We start from the raw sequence: 21374 nt of genomic DNA, 5'->3' as shown, positions 1-21374 counted from the left end.
ATTTCGTTTACTTAAGTTAAGAAAATCTATCTTTTTTTTCTTATCTGCTTTACAATAACCTACTGACAGATAGTTTGACTATGTAAAGATAGTTTGACTGTAACTGATAATCGAGGATAGCTATCTATCCATAATCTTGGGTAGTTTACTGAAATCGGCCGTAAAACAGAAGCAGGCTTACTTGGAAAAGATACAAGTTTATGCTACCCATACCTCTGACGGTTACTACGCGGCATCGTATCGGAACGTTAAATTGCCAGGCGGTACGTTTGTGCCCGTAGGGTGGTACCTAGCCACTGCCGAAGTTTCCCACCAGACCAGACTAGAGCCAATTGGATTTTTTTATTCTTCACAAGTTAGCCCTTGACTACAATCTCACCTTATGGTGAGTGATGATGCAATCTAAAATGGATGCGGGCTAACTTGTTAGGAGGAGGATGAAAATCCATACTCTTTTCGGTTTCTACACGGCATCGTTTTGGAACTCTAAATCGCTTGGCGGTACGTCTTTGCCGGTAAGGTGGTAACTAGCCACGGCCGAAGGCTCCCACCAGCCAAACCTGTATAAATAAACAAACAAATATTAAATTCTATCGAATCTAATCGAATCGTTCTTTGAATAACAAAGCTAATTTTAAGAAAATAAAAGAAAATGAAGAAAATTCTTCATCCAATATACCAATATACACTACACGTTTCAAAGATAAATTTCAAAAGCACTTCGTAACAAAATAGAGGATAGCGCAGTTTTTTCCTTGTGGTCTACACCTCTGTCACAGACACGTCCTTTTTTAACAACGACCCGTCCACTAACTAACGTGTTATTCTTTATGCAATGGTGCAGGCTTTTATATTCATACACAACGGTTTTTTATACTAGTGTTAAGTTCAGAGGAGTTTCGAAATAATATTCACTGTTGATCTTCAATACTATATTAATAAATTCGACATATATATATATATATATATTACACTTCACCGCAATCACTTGGCACTTGTTACCTCTGCGATAGCAGAGGGACGACTGACTCGCAAATGAGGAACCGATAGCTTTTATCTCATGTATCATGTAAGTAAACACAAAATTGTGCATGTGTGCGCTTAATAGAGTCGCTAAATTCGGAACACTTTTTGCGGTAATTTTGTAGGCACGTAATATATCTATAATATAAAATAATCATTGTTAATGCAAGCGTTTTTTGAAATACTATATTCGTACGTAGGTACCTACTTAATATTATTATTTGCCCATAAAACTTCTAGCCAAACTATCAGTAATAAACTATAGTTTGGCTATTTTTGGTTTTTGGGCAGTATATTTTTAACGTATTAACACTTTTTATAGAGTGCAAGTTTTTCTATTTTGCACCTTAAAATATTTATCTACGAGTATCTACAGGACATATTGGATCACCAACTAAAATATAGGATTATGGATTTTATTAAAATTTCTTTAAAATCTATATGATTTGATAAAAAAAGGCCGTTAATTGGGTCAGCCAAAAAACGTTAAATATTTTCATCATAGAGAACATTTAATCTTTTAATGGAATCTTTTACTAGAAAGCCTATTAATTACTTCTATATCTGCGGCTTCATTCAAAATGTTCTGCATTCTGGATGTTATTTTAATTGCTCTATAAATCGCATAATATGACCTGAATTACCCTTATTATATAAAGCCCAATAGCGGAAAATGTTCATCGGTTATTAACGATATAATTAATATGAATTAAATATTTAGTATTCCAAAGGTTTCCTCGTCAATCATCATGTCATTGAATTAGCTTTCTAACAAGGACATTAATAAAACACGTTTTTAGTTTGAGAAACCATAATTTTTGTACCTGTGTAAGGTATGTTTTTGTTTCCACGAGATTTCCGAAAAAAAAATATAACTTGGTCACCCTAGGGATTTTTTAAAAACTGTACAATTAAGATAAGGTGGTGTATCTACATTTGCGTTTTATCCATTAGTTTCGGGACATCCTGTATAAACACACTCAAGGACATAGAGGCAGCACACAAGAGGAGAGGAAGGCCAAAGAAGAGATGGTTGAAGTATGCGGAAAGAGAATTACGGGTGTAAAGGGGGTGGATTATATGTTGACGAGTAGGTAATAGAGGCAAATGGAGGAGATTGACCTATTTTGCCGACCCAACTTAAGTGGAATAAGGTAAAGGAGATGATGATGTTATTATAAACACATCCAGACACTGAAAATGTCTTCACTGAATCATGTCACCAGTTGTCGTGATAATACTTTGCTAGAAATCTTTCTCGGTGTTTTTCGAAGCGACTGGCGACTGAGGGACATGATTTTTTTACCTACCTTCTGCTGCCTTACAGACACCACATTCCAAAGCCCATAATGAGCTACTATACTTACTCCTGGTAGGAGAATAGGCTAACCAACTCTCAGCCTTCAAAAGTAGGTAGAACGGACATATCAAGGCCCTAATATCTGCCACACTTTCACAACCGCTTTATTGCTATCGTTAGCCGTCAGATACTGCCTAATGCATTTTATAAACAGGATTATAGAAGATATATGCGACAATGGTATCGCAAATTGGCTTAACGTGCTTGCCTACGCCTATCACGGATAACCAAATATTTATTGGCAATAAATATTCCCCCCAAAGATCCGTTGTATCAATAAACGTTATGTTCTTGTTGATACAGTGATGTTATTAGAAATAGTGGATAGATAATTACTTTCACTAGCTAAATATAATGTGATATAAAATCGGTTGTGTAATTTAGAAGCTCTCAGCGTACAGTGGGACGACGGGAAGTGACAATTTATAAAGTAATACCTGCAACTTAGTCCGACCGTGAACCGTGACACTTTTTATTAAGAAGGTTAATATCACAGGACATAAAAATGCTAAAGCTAACGATTTGCTTATACCAATCTTTATTTTTATTACCTAGTACCTACACTATGTATTGTTGAAAACCGCATTAAAATCCGCTACCTACTTTAAAAGCTTACAGACAAAAAAGACTTTGTTTTGTCAAAATACTTATAATAAAACTATTGAATTCTATACATTTATTCGTCGTATCTCTTTTCTCGGACCCGCATGGGTCCGGGGGGAAGCACGTCCGAGGCGTACGCCTTCTGCGTGCGGTTTCTCTCGCACTCTCCTACTGTAGAGCGGTCATTGGATTACCCATTTGTAGGGTTCTTGATTTTTTTCTCGTCTTCGATTTCTGTCTTCTAGTTTATGCCCTGATTGCTCTGGACAGGAGTCTCACGATGGAGTCATTTGGCTTCTTTCTAAGAGATTGTCTCGTGGGAGAGCCCAGCGATCAGGCGGGCGTGCGTGCCATAAAGCCAACATCACGCGGTGTTCCCAGGCGGTCACCCATCCAAGTACTGACCGCGCCCGATGTTGCTGAACTTCGGTGATCGGACGAGAACCGGTGTATTCAACATGGTATGGACGTTTTCGCAATTTGAGATTTAACTTATACCATTTGTAATAACAAACGTTACCGTGGCATAGAGTACAACTAGCGCCATTTAGAATCGATACTTATAATACGAATTCTGTACATTGAATATATTTTGAAAATTTTTGTTGGCATTATATAATCGATACTGAAGTTAAAAATATTTTTTTTCGATTTTTTGTCTGCCTGTCTGTCTGTCCATGTTCTTTGTTATTCGGGCATCACGCTGAAACTACTGAATGTATTCAAATGAATCTTGGCACGGTTTAAGGCCATAATACGGAGAAGTTTATAGGATACTTTTTTTGAGAAAATAAAATAAGAAGGGGGTGAAATAGGGGTTTATATGAAAAGACCATCAATTTTAGAGTTATAGTTTTAAAAATTTGTTCATAAATCATAAAAAAAAATACCAAATATAATGTGATTCAAATTTTTTTTAAATTCAACCTCTAAAGTGGTGAAATAGGGCTTGAAAGTTTTGACATTGATTTCTACGCGGAAAAGATGTTAAGATTACAGATACATGAGGCCTTAACCTTTATAGCCCAGGTTGAAAAATTCCGAAAAATGATGCTATGTTTTAGATGGGGTTCTCACTCGAAATCGATTTGCCTTTGTTTAATCTAGTAATAATTTATGGTAGTATTTTTTTCTTTTGTAAATAATATTCTCCTAAAACTAAGCGAAATTGAGTATATGTGGATCGATTCATATAGCTGTCAAATTGAAGTAGAGGAGACCTTGAATGATGACAGGACAATATTACTTAATACAATTATTAAATTACTCTACGTGTAATAATAATTAATATCACCATACGTGAGCAGAAATTATAGCTAAACTTAACACCAAATCGGGCACGCAATTAAAATATTATTAAGCTTATTACACTAAATTGTTTTATGTTATAAACTGGAACGCGATTTAAGTGTGATTAAACTATTATAACATAATGACGCTGTATATTTTAATAGACTCTTAATTAGCTCCGATTTTATGTAGTAACGCTAATATTATACAGATCACGTAATACTGCGTGCCATCTATTGGATTTAGTCTATAATTTGCGTAATTAAATTAATTCTGCTATAAATTATATGTTGGCGTTACAGTCAGCTAATATTTAATGATAATTAGAAAGAAATTTAATTATTTAGTGCATACGTTGTAAATTGAATAAATTTGGCAGAACTAGACCATTTATCTCCCAAATTTTAATTTGCATGTAGCATACAATATTTTTAATGCTTTACCATATTTTGTATGAACCAAAAAAATATGATTATTTTGAATAGTTTAAAGGTTTAAATGTGAGGTTTTAAATTTAAAAGAATCATTCTAATTTATTTAACTTCTAGTTGAAAGATAAATATTAGTTAAAATTACTAATTAACATTTTATTTTCTAGTTTATTGAATTACTTACATCTTACAAAAATTCGAAAATAATTTTCAATAATTAAAAATATTAAAATAATTACACAATTATTAAAAAAAAGTCAATAATTAATAGATAATGTGATTTTTGACTCAGTAACTTTAATTAGATGAGTGATGAACTAGTACTTTAAGCCAAAGGTTGGGGCAATGCAGTTTTAGTAAACAACTAGCTGAACTGCATGTACCTATTCTACCTACGTAATCAACAATTTTATTTGCGTATAATATCGTAAGCCCATCCCGATCACATCAGCTATCAAACATAAAATCCACATCAAATATGATCCATTTGTCGAAGCTCAAACATAAAAACATACACGTAAAACTTTTAACAACCCTAACTTTCGGGGGTTAAAACGTGGCAAAGTATACAAACAACTTACAGTAATACAAAATGCTGCCATTTAAATTGTCTAGGCGCGCGTCGCGAGTTAAATTTTGTTTCCGCCCTTAATTATCCGGCTAACAAACAAGATGAATGAGTTGTCAGCTGCCACGCACGAAGTGGAAGTTGAACACAAATGCACAAAGGGGTAGCCTAATAAAAGCCTATTTTAACCGACTTAAAAAATAGGAGAAACCCAATTTGAAACCAATTTTTTTTAATGTTTAGAAACCAATTTAGAAATTTATTAAAAAGGTTTTTTTTTCCAAAAAAATACAAAATGAAACTTTAAGAGCAGTTACATTAAGATACCTATTTAGAACCTTAAAACTGATTAGTAGGATAAAACATAAGTACGAAGTCATTTATCATATGTAGTAAAATCTTTGTGTTTAATAAAGTTGGCTTTTTCTAAAATGAAACGTTTAGTTTTTAAATAGTTAAGTCAAACATTAACGCAATGCACGTTAGGGTTAACTATATGTAAACCAATAAATACTATTCACAATTTACATAGATGAAAAACAGGGTATCACATAACAGACAAATAAATAGAATGTAAAGGAAAAGCGAAAAAAAATATAGGTACACCGAACTTATTAAACTAAATACCTTTTTAGGAATTTGCGGAATAAATGTCTGTCAATTTTATATTATCTCCTATTCACCACTACGAATTTGGAAAACACTCATGTTTCTGAAGAAGTCTCAAGGGTACTGGCTTTGGACTGGTTGCTAAGTTTTATGCAAGAGAACGTTCACCCTACGACTGTTTTGTTGGCTTGGAAGATACTAGTCATTCTGTGTTCCGGCCAAGGACAACAGTCGCCAATATTGCAAAGGTATGTTCATCCAATGGTGCTGAAATCAAGGTGTACAAATTATTCGCTATAGACTTTTCTAGAGCGTCACCATTTCCGCTAATTTTAAACATGCGTATTTTGCACTTATCCATTGACGTTAGCCATAAAAAATGCAGTGTTAAATAGCAGCTTGCCGATTATCTTTTTCAATATTTCATTTGAAAAAGATAGAACTTATTTTCTATTTCTCGATGTTGTTGTTCGGGGGAATTTAATAGACACCGATAAATCTCAAGCAAAATTTGTTGCAGATTTCTAATTTTTTTTTTACATCCGATCTTGATTAAATAAAGTGTTACATAATGTACCGAAGACATCAAGTGGCTTGCAGGGAGCCGCTGAATGCTGGCGGCTCGAGACCGTTTAGTTTGGAAGTCCATGCAAGAGTCCTATGCCCAGCACTGGACGTCCGTCGGCTGTTTAACATAAACTGTGTACAAAATTCATAAATAAGTAGGTAGGTATAAGTTTATCAGGTGAGCACGAAAAAGCTGATAGATATTCAGAAATAAAATTAGCTTTTGTGTTCTGCTGTACTTCTTTCTTCGAGTGCAAATAAAATTTATGGTAGGTCTATTTAATTAGTTGAGTATATGTGTTACCGGAAATGTGTATAATTCAGGTACTGTATAGAACGCCTAGGCAATGTATAAAATAAATAATATTTCATACACGTCTTTGGTATTTATACATTGCCTTGGCATTGTATAGAAAGCCGGATTATACACATTGCCGGTAACATATACAGAAATGCTACTAAGCCACTTTTTCATACATTATATCTGTAGTATATATGTAGTAAACGTAGATTACGCTAATTGTTGCATTTGGAAACGATAAGCCATTTCGGTTCAGTTAGTATCAAACGTACTGTTTAGTTAGATGCAGATTAACAAGTTGCTTGCCTGGTTAGTCACTAGGATAACCTATGTTGCCTTTAAAACATGATTTGAGTTCGAGTCCTGGGTCAGACTATAAAATATTTGAGCTTTTATTTTTTCCAGAAAAATCCCAGTGACATCATAGAGTTGAGTCTATAACTGTGTTGCCAGAGATCAGGTCCAGGCGTCGGTGATTTAACATTAATAAAGTCTGAAGAAATAATTACAGTGTTATTTAATCTATCAATCAACCTGACTCCATATTGGAGTGCGTTACTCCAATAAAATGTTGTAAATGGTGGGTCCAAATTCCAAATCCCCTCTACTTTAAGAAGCGAAGCCTGCACGGCTATTCTTTAACGATACTTTGTATACGAATTCGTCGCTATATTTCTCATTCTATAGTATCGTGTTAAACAGAGAGAGATAGAGATAAATTCGAATCTCGCACTTGCGAGTTATAAAAATATTGTTACAGAATAGCCTAGCTGTTCTATAGTTAGTAGTCTATTTAAAATAATAGTCTTTTAGGGGTGATGTTTGGTTTAGTCTTTTTACCTGCCCCCCTAGCCAAGTGACACGTCGATTCTCTTTCTACGATCGCTAACGCTTCGAAAACTATACTACAGCCTTTATTGATGAGTACTGTACCAACAAAGAAATTAGAAAACGCATGTCATTTCATAACTTATTTATTTTAAACTATGTATGGTTTGCTTATAAAATGTTACATAAAATATTTTAACCATATCTAATTGTTCTAAGCTTATTAATCAAATTTATTTCCATTTATTTAGGAGTAAGTTAATTATAATTATTATTAGGGTGAAATGACTAGTGATTTATACCCTCATTTTTAATTTGTTTGTTGGTAAACAGTACTCATCAAGAAAGGCTGTAGTATAGAAAGATGTATGGGTATGACAGATCTTGATCACGTGACTTGTCGATAGCAAATGTCATTAATGTAGAATCGACGTGCCACTTGGTTAGGGCAGAACAGAGAGAGATACGACGGGTATATGAATATCCAAAATATTTTAGACAAGTTGATTAATAATGGTTCTCCATTCTCTTTTTATAACTGCTATAAAATATTTTTCGTTTTGGCACGACCACTCACGGCTCGCTGATTAAAATTGAAAATTAACGGCCACAATATATTCAAAAGTATTTGTACGTAGGCGGTGAGAGATAAAATTTTTATGTTTTCGGCTATACATTTGTACGGTATTGTATAGTAGATACGAATATTTCTCTTTTATAAAAAAAAATGGATTAAGAGCTTGCGATAACCAGACTTACCTCATTTTATGAGGTTGAAAGTTTGTCAGATTCAAGCTTCTACCTTGTAAGTATGATAGCCAATTATGTAGATTAAGACGCAGTGTCTTTAGAAGGCACTTTTCAAAAGTCTAGACCTTAAGGCCGGACGTATTATGTTGGTGGTTGGTTATATTGCTATTTTGAGGGGGTACATTTGTAACCGGACGCACTAAAGCCTGGAAAATATTTTGGAAGCAAAACGCGCCACTGGAATGGTCTGTACGCCATGAATATCAAAGGATAAAGGTTTTCAAAAGTCAAAAAGTTCATCATTGTTTTTTTTTTGCTATTTTTGAGGGGTTTATTTGTAATCGGATGCACCAATGTCTAGAAAATAATGACAAAATGCGCCACCACAATGATATATAGGTACACCATGTATATAGCATTTTTTCGGAAGTTTTGAGCTCAAAAAGAAAGTTTTGCACTCATAATATTTGCATCTCAAGGTGGAACTGTAATGATAAAAATCACAGATATTTTTTATCAGAAGCTTTCGACTATATTCATTCCGTTTTTTCCTTTTCAATGCAGAACCCTAAAATTTCGATTTACCTTATATCACAAGCAGGATATATTATCGTGATTTATTTAATAATCTCCAATTTTAATCATAACAAAATAATTAATACGTATATTTTGTTATCCGAACAAAATGAAACACCGACAACCGTTTAATAAAGCACGGCACGTTAAACACAATACGACTTAATCCAACTGAATGGCACATAAATTATCCTTGTTTCACATATAATCAAATATGCAATTACCGAATGTAATTAGTATTTAATGTGAGGTTTAGACTGTGGTCGGGATTCCCATAATTAATGAACATTTGGGTTGCAAATCTGTGGACGTTTGGTTGACCGGGGTCAATTGGGACAAACAGAAGATTAGGAACTCCTAGCGTCTGATTGCTTTTATATGCCAACAAGTTATACAGGGTGTCCCGTAAGTATTACGACATACTCTACAGCTACAATTTTGCGGTTTTTATTATATTATTTTCAGTTATATTAATCTTTGTCGTTTGTACGAAAATGTAGTTGGAATGCCCGTCCTGCGTTTGTGTTTCCTGGAACTTATAATAGGTTGGTGAAAAAATTTTTTTCGCTTATAGTGTGTATTAACTTGCAATAAAATCTCTTTCGCTATAGGTACCATTTGTATCTGGCTGGTTTTGGTATCATTAAAAAAATTTTAGAGATGACAATTTCAAATTCAAATTAGGAAAATGTTTGATTTTCATTTGTTTCTCTTATTTAAAAATGAGTGAATGTAATGAAATAATTCGATACACTTCAAAATTTTACTACAAAACATTTAGAAATGCAACACAAGTCGCAAAAAAAAACTTTTTATTTAAACACCTTCAAAGCAAGCGTGAGTAGGCATCTTCTAAGTGTGTTCCAACCTGGACCGTATTGCTGCTTTTCATCGGGCTTAACTGCAGTCAAGCGTGATATTTCATAAAAAAATATATATGTCACATGTCCTTTGTATGACGTCTTCCCCATCCTCCAGTGAGTTATGAGCAGTAGCAACAGTAGATCACACTTTGACGTCGGATAAACGAATTCCCATCAAAAATATATCTATGTAAAATAACGCTGTCAAGCCTTGGGCGCGTTCGTTTTAAAAAGTTGTGAGTTTCTTAATAGATCCTTGACGAGTATTCATATCTTTACCCTGTACTAATATTATAAAGAGGTAAAGTTTGTGGCTTTACCTCTTTATAATATTAGTAATAGAAGTGATAGGTAACATAATGAAATATCCTTTGACACCATTAAACAATAAACATAAAAGATATACATACCATTATAGCGGTAGAAACAGATTACAACGTTCATAGTTCTTCAATCTCTTCCTATAGATAGAACTACAACAATAGAAGTAACAATGACAATTTGTCTTTTCTTGTCAAGATTCGAAAATAGAATAATTTATAACCACTTCATTCTGTTGACTTAATCCCATTTCGACTGGGTTTATCGATAAGAAAAAGCATTTTCAGTGGTTAATGAATAACAACCCGCGTGTTCTATCAGCGAATCAGATATAAGATGACAATTTTATTTACACAGACGAAAAATATACTCTGGGCGCTGTCCACAGAACAAAACCTAGAGCAACATTTTAAAAATCATGACAAGAATATGATGTGTTACCAGATGTATCTTTAAACGTCATTGTTTCATTAGCCGCGGTTACTATATACGTATAGTTACAACGTTCACTTACGAGTAGTACTTTAATCATTATTAACAACTCATATTCGGCTCACTGAGCACGAGTCTCCTCTCAGGATGAGAGGGTTTAGGCCTTAGTCCACCACGCTGGCCCAATGCGGATTAGCAGACTGCACACACCTAAAGAATTAAGAAGATTCTGCAGGTTTCGTCACGATATTTTCCTTCACCGTTTGTGACACGTGATATTTAATTTCTTAAAATGATTCGACCGGATTCGAACCTACGCCCTATTAGTACGTTAATAAACAAAATCAATTGTCAAAAGTGGTATAATATACTCAAAGTTATTTTAAAATATTGTCTGATCTGACGCGGCCTAAAACAAAGTCGGAAAAACGCAAAAAAAACACTTTAAAAACCGTAATAGGCATATTAATTCTGTCCAATTTTATGCTCGAGGGACCAATGTTGTTAAATAATCTCATTTCTGAAAGTTTATGATAAAACGCCTCGATTTATTGGAAGAATTATTATGTTCGGTGACGGCTTAAAAGTTTCAAGAAAGATACTCCTAAAGCCCTTGTTACTTGGACATATTGACAGTTTTTTCTTGTTTATATAAAAATAATGAACGAGCCAAATAAAAATAGCAAGAAAACCTTTCAATACTCGATACGATTTTCTCCGCTTAATAATATTGCTTCTACAACTACGACATACTTTTTCACCCACAATTTCTCGTATTTTCGTTTATAATATTGTTCTACAAAACTATTTTCTAGAGAAGTAACTTACTCGTATACGTTCTTGACTCGTTGAGCCAAGGGGTATAATACCACCTATTTGACAACTCCGGGTTGAGGATTAGTACAGAAAATTTATTCGGAGACAAAAAGTACTTCATACCGACCTACGACTAGGACTCGAAGCCTGGTATTCGTGATTCGAAACCACATATGTTATCCACTAGGCCAACGAGGCAGAGACATGGCTACCATTTCTTTATTTAGATACTAGCGGACGCCTGCGACGTCGTCCGCATGGAATTCTGTTTTTCTCAAATCCCAATATATAAAAAATTAAATATATCAAAGTTGTATAAGTGTAATTATGTGTGTGTGTGGCGCAGCGCAAAGGAATAAATATACACAATTCCACACTTCCGCACACACACACACACACAGTCTTTCACCCTCAATTTTCGCTTTTATAATATTAGCGTGATTTAGCGTTACTTAAAGAATACCGCATTACTAATTTTTTACAGATATTTAAGAGTGGTAGGAGTCACTTAACATTAGGTTTGCTGATGTACCCGCAATTAAAAAAAATACACGTCTATCAGTGTAACTAAGTGACGTGTATTCACAAAAGCATTTCTTGTCTGTGGTCACGTTAAAAGCTGGCAATTTATCATTCACTGGCATAATTATCTGTAACAGCGGCGTTAGTCTTTTGTAATAAAAACGTATTTAAAAGCCTTTCAAATCCGTTATCACGTAAAGTATGTGACGGAAAAGTCAGTCAGAGAGTAATTTATCATCTATGGTCGGTCGCCACTGACACATGGAAAAATGTTGTCACGAGTTATGACCATAGATTTTGTTAACGGGCAGACTACCCTCGTTTTGTTTTGTGGACCGTATTTGATGTACATTTGTAGCGGTTACCAGTGAATTTAGTTGGCTATTTCCGATATTTTTAAAACTAAAACGTATTACGCAGCGTCGACGTCATACACCATCGTCAGATATCGATAATATTACTGTGATATTATACAGGAAGACCCTTGGTGAGAAAAGTTTTGTTATATTTTATTGTAAATCGTCATTCTTGGCTTCTTAAATTGATTAGTTCTTAACGTTTTAGTGCGTGCTCTTGGCGTTTGAGCCGTCCACATCATTCTCTTGTTGTGTAATTCTTTATGTGTTACTTGGGATAGGCGGGGAGAGTGACTTGAGTGGAATAGGGGAGTGTTTGTATACAGTCAAAGGATCATTTAACCCTACACACATCGTTCACAAGTGCGTGACTCCACTCAAGGTCATTCTCTGCCATTCTAGGGTCTTATTTTGGTTACAGTTTGATTTGTTAATTAAGTTGTCCTGACAAGTGTTGTGAATCATAACCTTTGTTCGGCATTAGTTTTCTTATATTTGTAATCACTTTTGAGTCCTATAATATTAGTTTTAGAGTGTTTATTAACATACATAACATATAACATACATACATACATACATAACATATTTATAAATCGTCCTATTGAATCGCTCCATCTGTATGTTAGAAGATGTAATGTTTGAAAGATTTAAGCGTACATACATACCTTAGTGTAAGAATTTTAACTCTGAGGTAAAAAAACGTACAAATAAAGAGACGTTTGTCTAAAATGATACATAATTATGTTAAAATACGAGTATAATTTTGTAAATTATTACAAAGAAGTTTTAACGTAATTATGCTTCTTATTTAGGCCCAGACATCTGGGCTCTAAATACACAGATCAATGTATAACCTAAACATAATCATCAAAAAGGGCTGAACCTTCTACCACCTAATTTACTATGTATAGATATTGTTTACTATATCCTAAGTAGCTCTAGACTAGAGTAACAACACGTTCGTCGTAATGAAACCACTTTCAGTATACGCCATTAAGTTGTCGTTAGGATCGGTTCACGTTATAAGACCGAGTAACGTACTTAATACAAAATTATTTAATGACGGAGCTTTAATTAAATTTTGTTACAAAATGAAATTGTATTTTATCAGGCAAAGATTGTACGTTAAAGGCAAACAAAGCCCTCATTCACCATGGAAGCTTCCAAAGAATGTGAAGCCATGACTTCACCCACGCTTAATTAACAATTCCGTGGATGGTTTATGGAAGCTACTCGATTGTTCAGTACTAGTCAATTATTGGAAGCACTGATATTTAACTAAATATTGGTGTAGTGTTAGATAAACGCTGATTTATAGGTAATATAAAAATGAATCTTGAATCTTCTTAAGGGCAAATCTTGAAAACGGCTGTACCGATTTCGTGGTTCTTACGTAGGGTTTTTTAGGGTAGGGTAGGGAATAGTTAGGTTAGGGGTAAGGCCTACTCTACCCCTAACTTATGAAAAGTATGGTAGGGGTAGGAAAGAGGTAGGGTAGGTGTAGGGTGGGAGTAGGGTAGGTGCGAATAGGGTGCACTTTTTGCACAAAAGTTTTTTTATGAAACTTCGAACCTGCGCAAGTGTCGAGTTAGAACCGTAATTTTGACTTTGCGACTAAATTTTATGCAAGTTCTGCAATACTTAGTTAAGTCATCTCTCCTCAAGCAAAATCGTAGAATATACATTAAATAGATTAGAATATACATAGGGGTGATTCGGATACTCCTCGTTACAGGGCATCTAAATTTCAGCTTTGAACGTCGATTCCCCGGCCACCCTGTATACATAGTAATGTCTCGTTAGAAATACATATTGCCAGTTCAAGATGACGATGTTTATATCATTAAGAGTCTCAGACCAATTATAGAAGGACCTGTATCGCACTCATAGTCACGAACAAAATTGTCTGTCATTTTCTGAGGAAAACGAGCTTAAATTTTGTATATCTTATACTAAACTAGAAGTTTTTGCCCGTTTTTTACACAATTCAATTAAACAAAAAGGTATTTTTACGGAGCTCTTTAACCAACAAACACGATTACAACTATTTAACATCGACTCTATAGAGATAGTTTCTAGAATCGCATTAGATCGTTGATCATATACCTTGACAGAAAAGTAACGTCTAGCGAGGCAGGTCCTATACAATAATTGGTCTGAGTTAAGAGTCCATAATTGACATGCGGAGCTAAATTGTTGTAGTTATTTGAGCTGGCTGCTTGTTGACACACAACGGCCAACAGAACAATCAATACGCTCATACGAATTATGAGTTGATGTGGAGAACGACAATGGCCAGGCCGTTGTTGCTCGATTTATTTGACAATTTATTGCCACGGAACCTGACTCGAACTAGATTTATTAAGGTACCGCCGGCAATTTATTAGTCTTTGTAACGGAGCAAAAGAAACCGTTCTTATAGCAAATTTAATTGGCTAGAAGTTTGATTGTGATAGCATAAAGTGAATTTTCTGAAAGCTTGCTTAATAAACGGAGATATTATTTTGATTTGTGTCTTTCTCGGATTAAGTTTCTAGTACCCTTGTTCCAGATACTTTATCTCTTTATCCTACTAATATTATAAACGCGGAAGTTTGTATGGATGTTTGGATGTTTGTTACTCTTTAACGCCGCTACTACTTAAGCGATTTGGCTGAAATTAGGAATGGAAATAGATTTTACTCTGAAACTTTTGATTTTGATGATATGAATGTTGATTACTCTTTCACGCCTCGATCACTGAACCGACTTAGCTGAAATTTGGTATTGAGATTTATTATAGCCTGGTTTAACACATAGGCTACTTTTTATCCCGGAAAAATCCATGGTTCCCGAGGGATTTTTTAAAACTAAATTCCACGCGGACGAAGTCGCGGGCGTCCGCTTGTGTAACATAAATGCGATTGCGGTTATAGGCTATAAGTTTATTTAATTATTAAGTATAAATCATAATGAAATGTGGCAAGTAGCAAGCAGAAGAGAAGAGTTTATTTAGAAATATCGTGATTGATGTTGGTGCGTGAACTTTCGTTGTCAACCGATATTAGAAGGTTCACGGAATCTTTTTTTTTCTTTATTTAAAGATATCTGCGAATATGCCTCTTCGTTAGGCTTCTTATATTTTATACTTAAAATAGGTAGGTACTACAATAAAACTACTAAACTATCTATATAACAACATTTTATTACTAAAATAACTATTCTTTTATTGGGAAATTTCTGCATAAATAATCATTTATGTAGAATATGGATTTGTGGTAAATTAAGTGTTTTCTTTTTATAATTAAGATTTTAGTTTTAATTTTTTTATGTAACATAAACTGAAGAATATTGTAAATAAGGAGATAAGCTCTAATTTAAGAAGTTTTGTTTTTATAATTATCATTGTTAATTAAAAACTATATTCTGTTAGATAACAAAAACTATGCACTTTTGTGCAGCTTTTTTTACTTATTTAACGAAAATTATTATCCTGTTATTTGTCTGTGTGCTCACATAATAACAATGACAAAGTAATTCAAGATAGTTGCATGGTAAACTGAAAGGAGATAAATAAATAATTGTCCTTTTGCCAAATACGTACCTAATAATGAACGACATACGACGTGCATTGTTCGTATAACAATCAATTCCTTATCAAGTGCTGCTTGTAACTATATACCAGATTTGTGCAGTATGTATTCAGGTAGGTACAATGTCTTTATCTTAAATTAGATCTTAACGCTCTAAGATAGACTTAGATTCTTGCAGACCTCTATTTGCAAATTTACGTATTTTGCCACTTCCATGCCTATATATTTTTATCATATGTCTCTTTGTTAAAAAACATAGTGTGTAGTACCTTTTCTCTAAAGCAGGTGACGTAAATTAAAGACCAATGAGAAATAAGTATAGATTGTTATTGAACTATAAGCCCTATACGGCATTTTTCCACAAAAACAGCTATGCTATGTCTATAAAAATATATAACAAGTTGCTTCCAACCTTCGTCAACAACCTCCAAATCAATTTAAAAAAAATCTTTTCTCGTCGTTGTTAGATAAATGCTTTTATTCGGTGAATGAATTTTTATACTAATGTAAATGTAAATTGTTCTTAGACTAATTTAATTTAATTTGCATGCCAGATGTGGTCGAATGCATTGTATTATATTTGGATGTATTCAGCAAATAAAGAATTTGTATTTGTATTTGTATAAGGGTAGTTTTGACTACAGTTATATGAAGATGCTTTGCTTCGGAAGCAAATAGTTCTAGAAATTACACCAGTTCTGATAACTGTATACTCGTAATTGTACAACGTACTCGTACATACATATAGTTGTGTGTTGCCATTGTCTGTCTGTGTATAGTTGTCAGCCAGATTTCTCTACTAATCCAATGTGTTAGTCAGTTTGAAATTGTCTTTTAATCGTCCGCTAATAGAGTGAAATATTAAAGTGGCTTTGAGATTATCTGATCTGATAATCTCATGATCATTGGATTCTGCCATGCAAATCGTAAACATGTAATAATTTCGATATTTTGGATCTATGTTATCATCATCGTCATCGTCGTGGTCGTTGTCGTCGTCGTCGTCTTCATCGTCGTCGTCGTCATCATCATCATCATCATCATCATCATCATCGTCATCATCATCATCATTATTATCATAATCATCATCATCATTGAGCTATATCAGCCTAATTAAATCTCCAATCCGCTCTTCTATAAAAAGGGAGGAGTAAAAATGGCTTTTAAAATACAGGCTGATGACAATTCTCGCTAACTTGATAAACATAATACCATCAAGCTGAATTACAATGAAATATAAAAACTGTTTTAATTTCTTTTTATAATACAAATCCTAAACCGCCGTTACCTTTGCAAAAGTACTTGAAATACGAGATTAAACCCTATTGTTAATTCAAACAAAGGTGTTATAAAATCGGGCGCCTAATAATTTCGCAATACTTTGTTCGTACTTTGAGCAAAAAGAAGTCAAAATGTTTCCACGGAGTTTTTAATCATAGTTTACGAAACAAAGTTTTAATTAGACTTCCGCTTAGAGTTATCGCACAGTTTAAATCCTCAAATTGGGGAAAAGAGTTGAGGTACAGGGAGACTATTAAATTTTTTTATTCATCATCATCATCATCGTCATCATCATCGAGCTCCTTGGGACCACAACGTCCATCGGCTCTTCTGCAATTTATAACATTTTTTTACTAGGTTATAATTTATTATTTTATAATGGTCAGGATTGGGTAAGACCATTCGGATTCAATTTTGTATTACCATATGATTTACATTTGAAGATGTGGCCGGTAACCGATCGCTTTTTTGAAATTTTGCGAAAATTACCTAAGGTCGCGGTCAGTGGTATTCAAAGACGTTATAGGGGCTCTCCCAGGGGATCATTCACCCGCTGAGTGTTAAATTCTCAAACAAATAGAGGTTAAATTTGACACTCAGCGGCTAAATGATCCCTGGGTGTGCGACGTCTATGAATTTCACTGTGAGACATATCTAAATCGACAGTCATTATTAACAGCTTATTCCAACAGTTTATTAGGGCCAGGTCTCCTTCCTTATATGAGAGAGGATATAGAGCATTGCACCCACCAACCTATTTCAATGCGAGTGTACACCACCAACTTCCGTATTCCGGGCTGAGAATTTTTATTGAAATTTTTTGTTAAAAAAAAGAAACCCAGAACTCGAATCCAGGACCTCGTGATTCGAAGCCACTTAGGCTAACCATTGGACTGACGGGGAAGTTTCCATCATTTTCAGGCAGGTATATAGTAGGCAGGTAAGGAAGGAGGCCCTGGCCCTGTATTGGCCCTGGCTGTCAAAATAGGCATATAATGATAATGATTATATCTATTCACATTTATAGCTTGACAACTCAGTTGATAACGCACTGACTGTAGTGAAAATATGAACACTATTACGTGATATATGAATGCTTAGCGTTGTCTAAGAGCGATTGTACAAATAAAACGTTGCAGTGATATATGATAATAGCATTTTGCGGATCAACTCTGGATAATTTACATTGATCCCACTCCGTTTGTGAGCCATCAATACAGATAGGGGAGCAATTAGTTCCCTGGGGGGTACAAGGCACCCCCGGTTACGTCGAGGCGCTTGCACAGGGATATTTATTTCTTGGTACGTGTTTACGGTTTCTATACAGATCAAATGAGTCTGCGGCCTGCTACGGTCCGCATCGATTTGTGGTCTCGCATTGATTGATTTCTGTATAGCCTTTAATTACAGCAGTAATCAAATTACGTGCGGATTTGCGGGTAATTAATCAAGGATAATATTATCTGTACCAAACATTATTTTGTACGTGTGCTGAATTTTTTTGCAGGTCCGATACTATTTGTTCATCGTCGTGAAACGCGCAGTGATTGGTCTATTTAGTCCATATGAAAAGTTCACTCTCAGTTAATAGGTATCATACAAGCACGTTATTCCTAGGTAGGTAGGTGGGAGGCTTTGGCCGTGGCTAGTTACCACCCTACCAACAAAGACGTACTGCCAAGCGATTTAGCGTTCCGGTACGACGTCGTGTAGAAACTGAAAGGGGTGTGGATTTTTACCCTCCTTCTAACAAGTTAGCCCGCTTCCATCTTAGATTGCATCATCTCTTACCATCAGGTTAGATTGTAATCAAGGGCTAACTTGTAAAGAATAAAAAAAAACTCACCAAAGTAGGCATATCCTCAAATATTCTGAGGGGACTAAAGGATATACTAAAGGATATGTTCTAGATATCATTAGGACTTTATTAAAATTTTATTTTTCAATTCTAAAATAAGCTTAATACCATATTTTAATGCTTTATGAGGCACTAGCTAACTAGCCTTACTTACCTAACAAACTTTATTTTTTTGCAGTTTATTTTATTCGTCCTCTTAAGGTCCAATTAACTCGATGACTTTCGCAAATAAAACCTAGAATAATACTTAAATAGAGGAGAGCAAAATTAATTTTCCAGAGTAATGTTTACTTAACCTTTTCGTGTTCAAATAAAAACCGGCGTAAATGAGTGCCCACGTGCGAAACAAAAGCGTAACGCCAAATTAAACGCTTAAGTAACGAACAAAATTTCAGTTCCATACGCGTTTTTATACATATTTTTATAGTAACTGACTTATTTTTTATATAACTTTATTAAAATTAATAAAATTATAGTGGTTTAAAATTCCTTATGGAAACACTAACAAACACACTGGCCGTCTCTATAATTTTCGAAAGTTCCCCTCGATTTCTCCAGGATGCCATCATCAGATCCTGACATGAAAAAAATGGGACCACCCTGGAACCAAACCCTTCAAAACAAAAAAAGAATTTTCAAGATCGGTTTGTAAATGACGGAATTATCGCTGGACATACATAAAAAAAACATACATACAGCCGAACGTAGAACCTCCTCCTTTTTGGGAAGTCGGTTAAAAATATTTAGCTGGTATAGGAAAGTCATTGCAGAAAAACCATAGACGGTTCAAAGATTTGCCAAGGCGTTGAGTCAGTGGGCACTATTCTTTCTTCTTCTTTCATCAGGGCCTTGACCATAGCAGCAGCTATGTTAGCTACCTAATATAATTAACATCAAATCAATAACAACTGCTATTTTATTCGTATTCCGTAAAGCCCATTGTTAACCAAAATCACAATGTCAACTGGGCAATGTCATCTACCTACTCTATGATATCCACGAAGGGTTGTCAGTCGCCACTATTTGACATTTTTTACCAATAATCTTCGAACTTCGAACGTCGTTCGAATAGCCGATGGACGTTGGGGTCTCAAATTGCTGGAATGGCGACCCCGCACTAGTAAGCGCAGTGTTGGCTGATCCCCCACCAGGTAGACTGACGACATCAAGTGAGTCACAGGGATTCGCTGGATGCAGGTGGCTCAGTATCGTGATGTTTGGAAGTCCCTACAAAAGGCCTTTGTCCTGCAGTGGACGTTCATCGGCTGATATGATGATAATGATGACCAATAATCATAATTTTGATCAGTTAGCATTAAATAAATAAATAAATGATTATGAGGGAATAGTCTGGAGGTATATATTGTATGTAAGTGATGATACATGCACACACATAGTAACTCACACACATACACACACGTATAATACACAAGGCAGCATTTTTATTGCTGTGAGTTATTTGCATGTGAAGTGCTGTTAATTACGTAAAAATCACCATTAGATCCATTAAGTGGGTCATCTGTTTAGTTTGTCAAATATAAATAATCAAAAGATTCGTTTATTTATTTAAGAGTTACAAATTATATACTCATAGGCACAATTATCCGCCCACTTTAATATACTCGCGTCTAGAGTATATAAATTAAAATATAATATTGTTTGTTTCAGAAACATCATCGACAAACACATGCTTTCACCGTCGATGAAGGCGGCCTGCTGGCTGACGACGTTTTTAAGCGTTTTTGTCACTGGTAACTAAATCTTCACTATTATAATTAGAGTATTTTAACGGTCCAATACAGAGCACAATCCTCCTGTCTCCTTAAAAAAAACCCTTGCTCCAATACATTAAAGGCATTGAGTAATTTTGGTAATATTAATGAAAGTGACATAGACCGACTGAATGATTTACCGCGTCTGCGAGGCATGGGGGTGTTACACCCATAGAAACAGTGCAGTTATCAATAATGGCATCGTGAGGCGTTGACGACGTCGGCAACCACCAACGGCGTCTGGACTCGCAAAATGTTTTACGCACAGAACATGCATCACAGAATCATCTGGCAGCACTATAATATGTACTAACATGGCGAAATTATATGGGTTTCTTGTGGACTGCGTTACCCTAAAAATATGAAGCGCGTGAATATCAGGAAAATCTTGAGGAGATGTCTAACTTACAAATTAAAAATTTTCTTAAATGGAAAATGACACGTGCCTCAAAATAATAAATAAAAATAATAATTTTAACTGTTTACACAGGTATGACGCATTCAAAGTTGTAAATAAATGTATAAAGATGTGATATTTTATAGGTGAAATGCCGATCCAAGCAGAAGTGGAACCAGAATTTTTGCAAGCTCTGGAAAATCACACGGTAACACAGGGACGCGAGGTCCACTTTACTTGTGTGGTCAATCATCTTTCCAATTATAGGGTGAGTAATA

At 34.7% G+C, this 21374-nt stretch overlaps 1 protein-coding gene and 1 non-coding gene across 3 annotated transcripts in view; one reads left to right on the top strand and one right to left on the bottom strand.

Moving 5' to 3' along the window:
* The window catches only part of LOC112042984 (lachesin), a 186614-nt gene that overhangs the window by 89806 nt on the left and 75434 nt on the right, over positions 1-21374 (top strand). For both annotated transcript variants that reach the window (XM_052883949.1, XM_024078218.2), the window contains exons 2-3: positions 20596-20678; positions 21243-21364. In XM_052883949.1, the coding sequence (XP_052739909.1) occupies positions 20615-20678; positions 21243-21364 (186 nt within the window). In that variant the 5' untranslated portion in view covers positions 20596-20614. The remainder of the gene's footprint in view (positions 1-20595; positions 20679-21242; positions 21365-21374) is intronic.
* LOC128198474 (5S ribosomal RNA) lies at positions 3343-3461 on the bottom strand. The gene has a single exon (XR_008251193.1). It is a non-coding gene; the product is annotated as a 5S ribosomal RNA (ribosomal RNA).

Source organism: Bicyclus anynana, chromosome 10 (genome assembly GCF_947172395.1).
Source record: "Bicyclus anynana chromosome 10, ilBicAnyn1.1, whole genome shotgun sequence".
In the NCBI taxonomy this organism is placed as follows: Eukaryota; Metazoa; Arthropoda; class Insecta; order Lepidoptera; family Nymphalidae; genus Bicyclus; species Bicyclus anynana.
The sequence above is the reverse complement of the archived record's forward strand: the minus strand, read 5'-3'. Positions and strand labels throughout refer to the sequence as shown.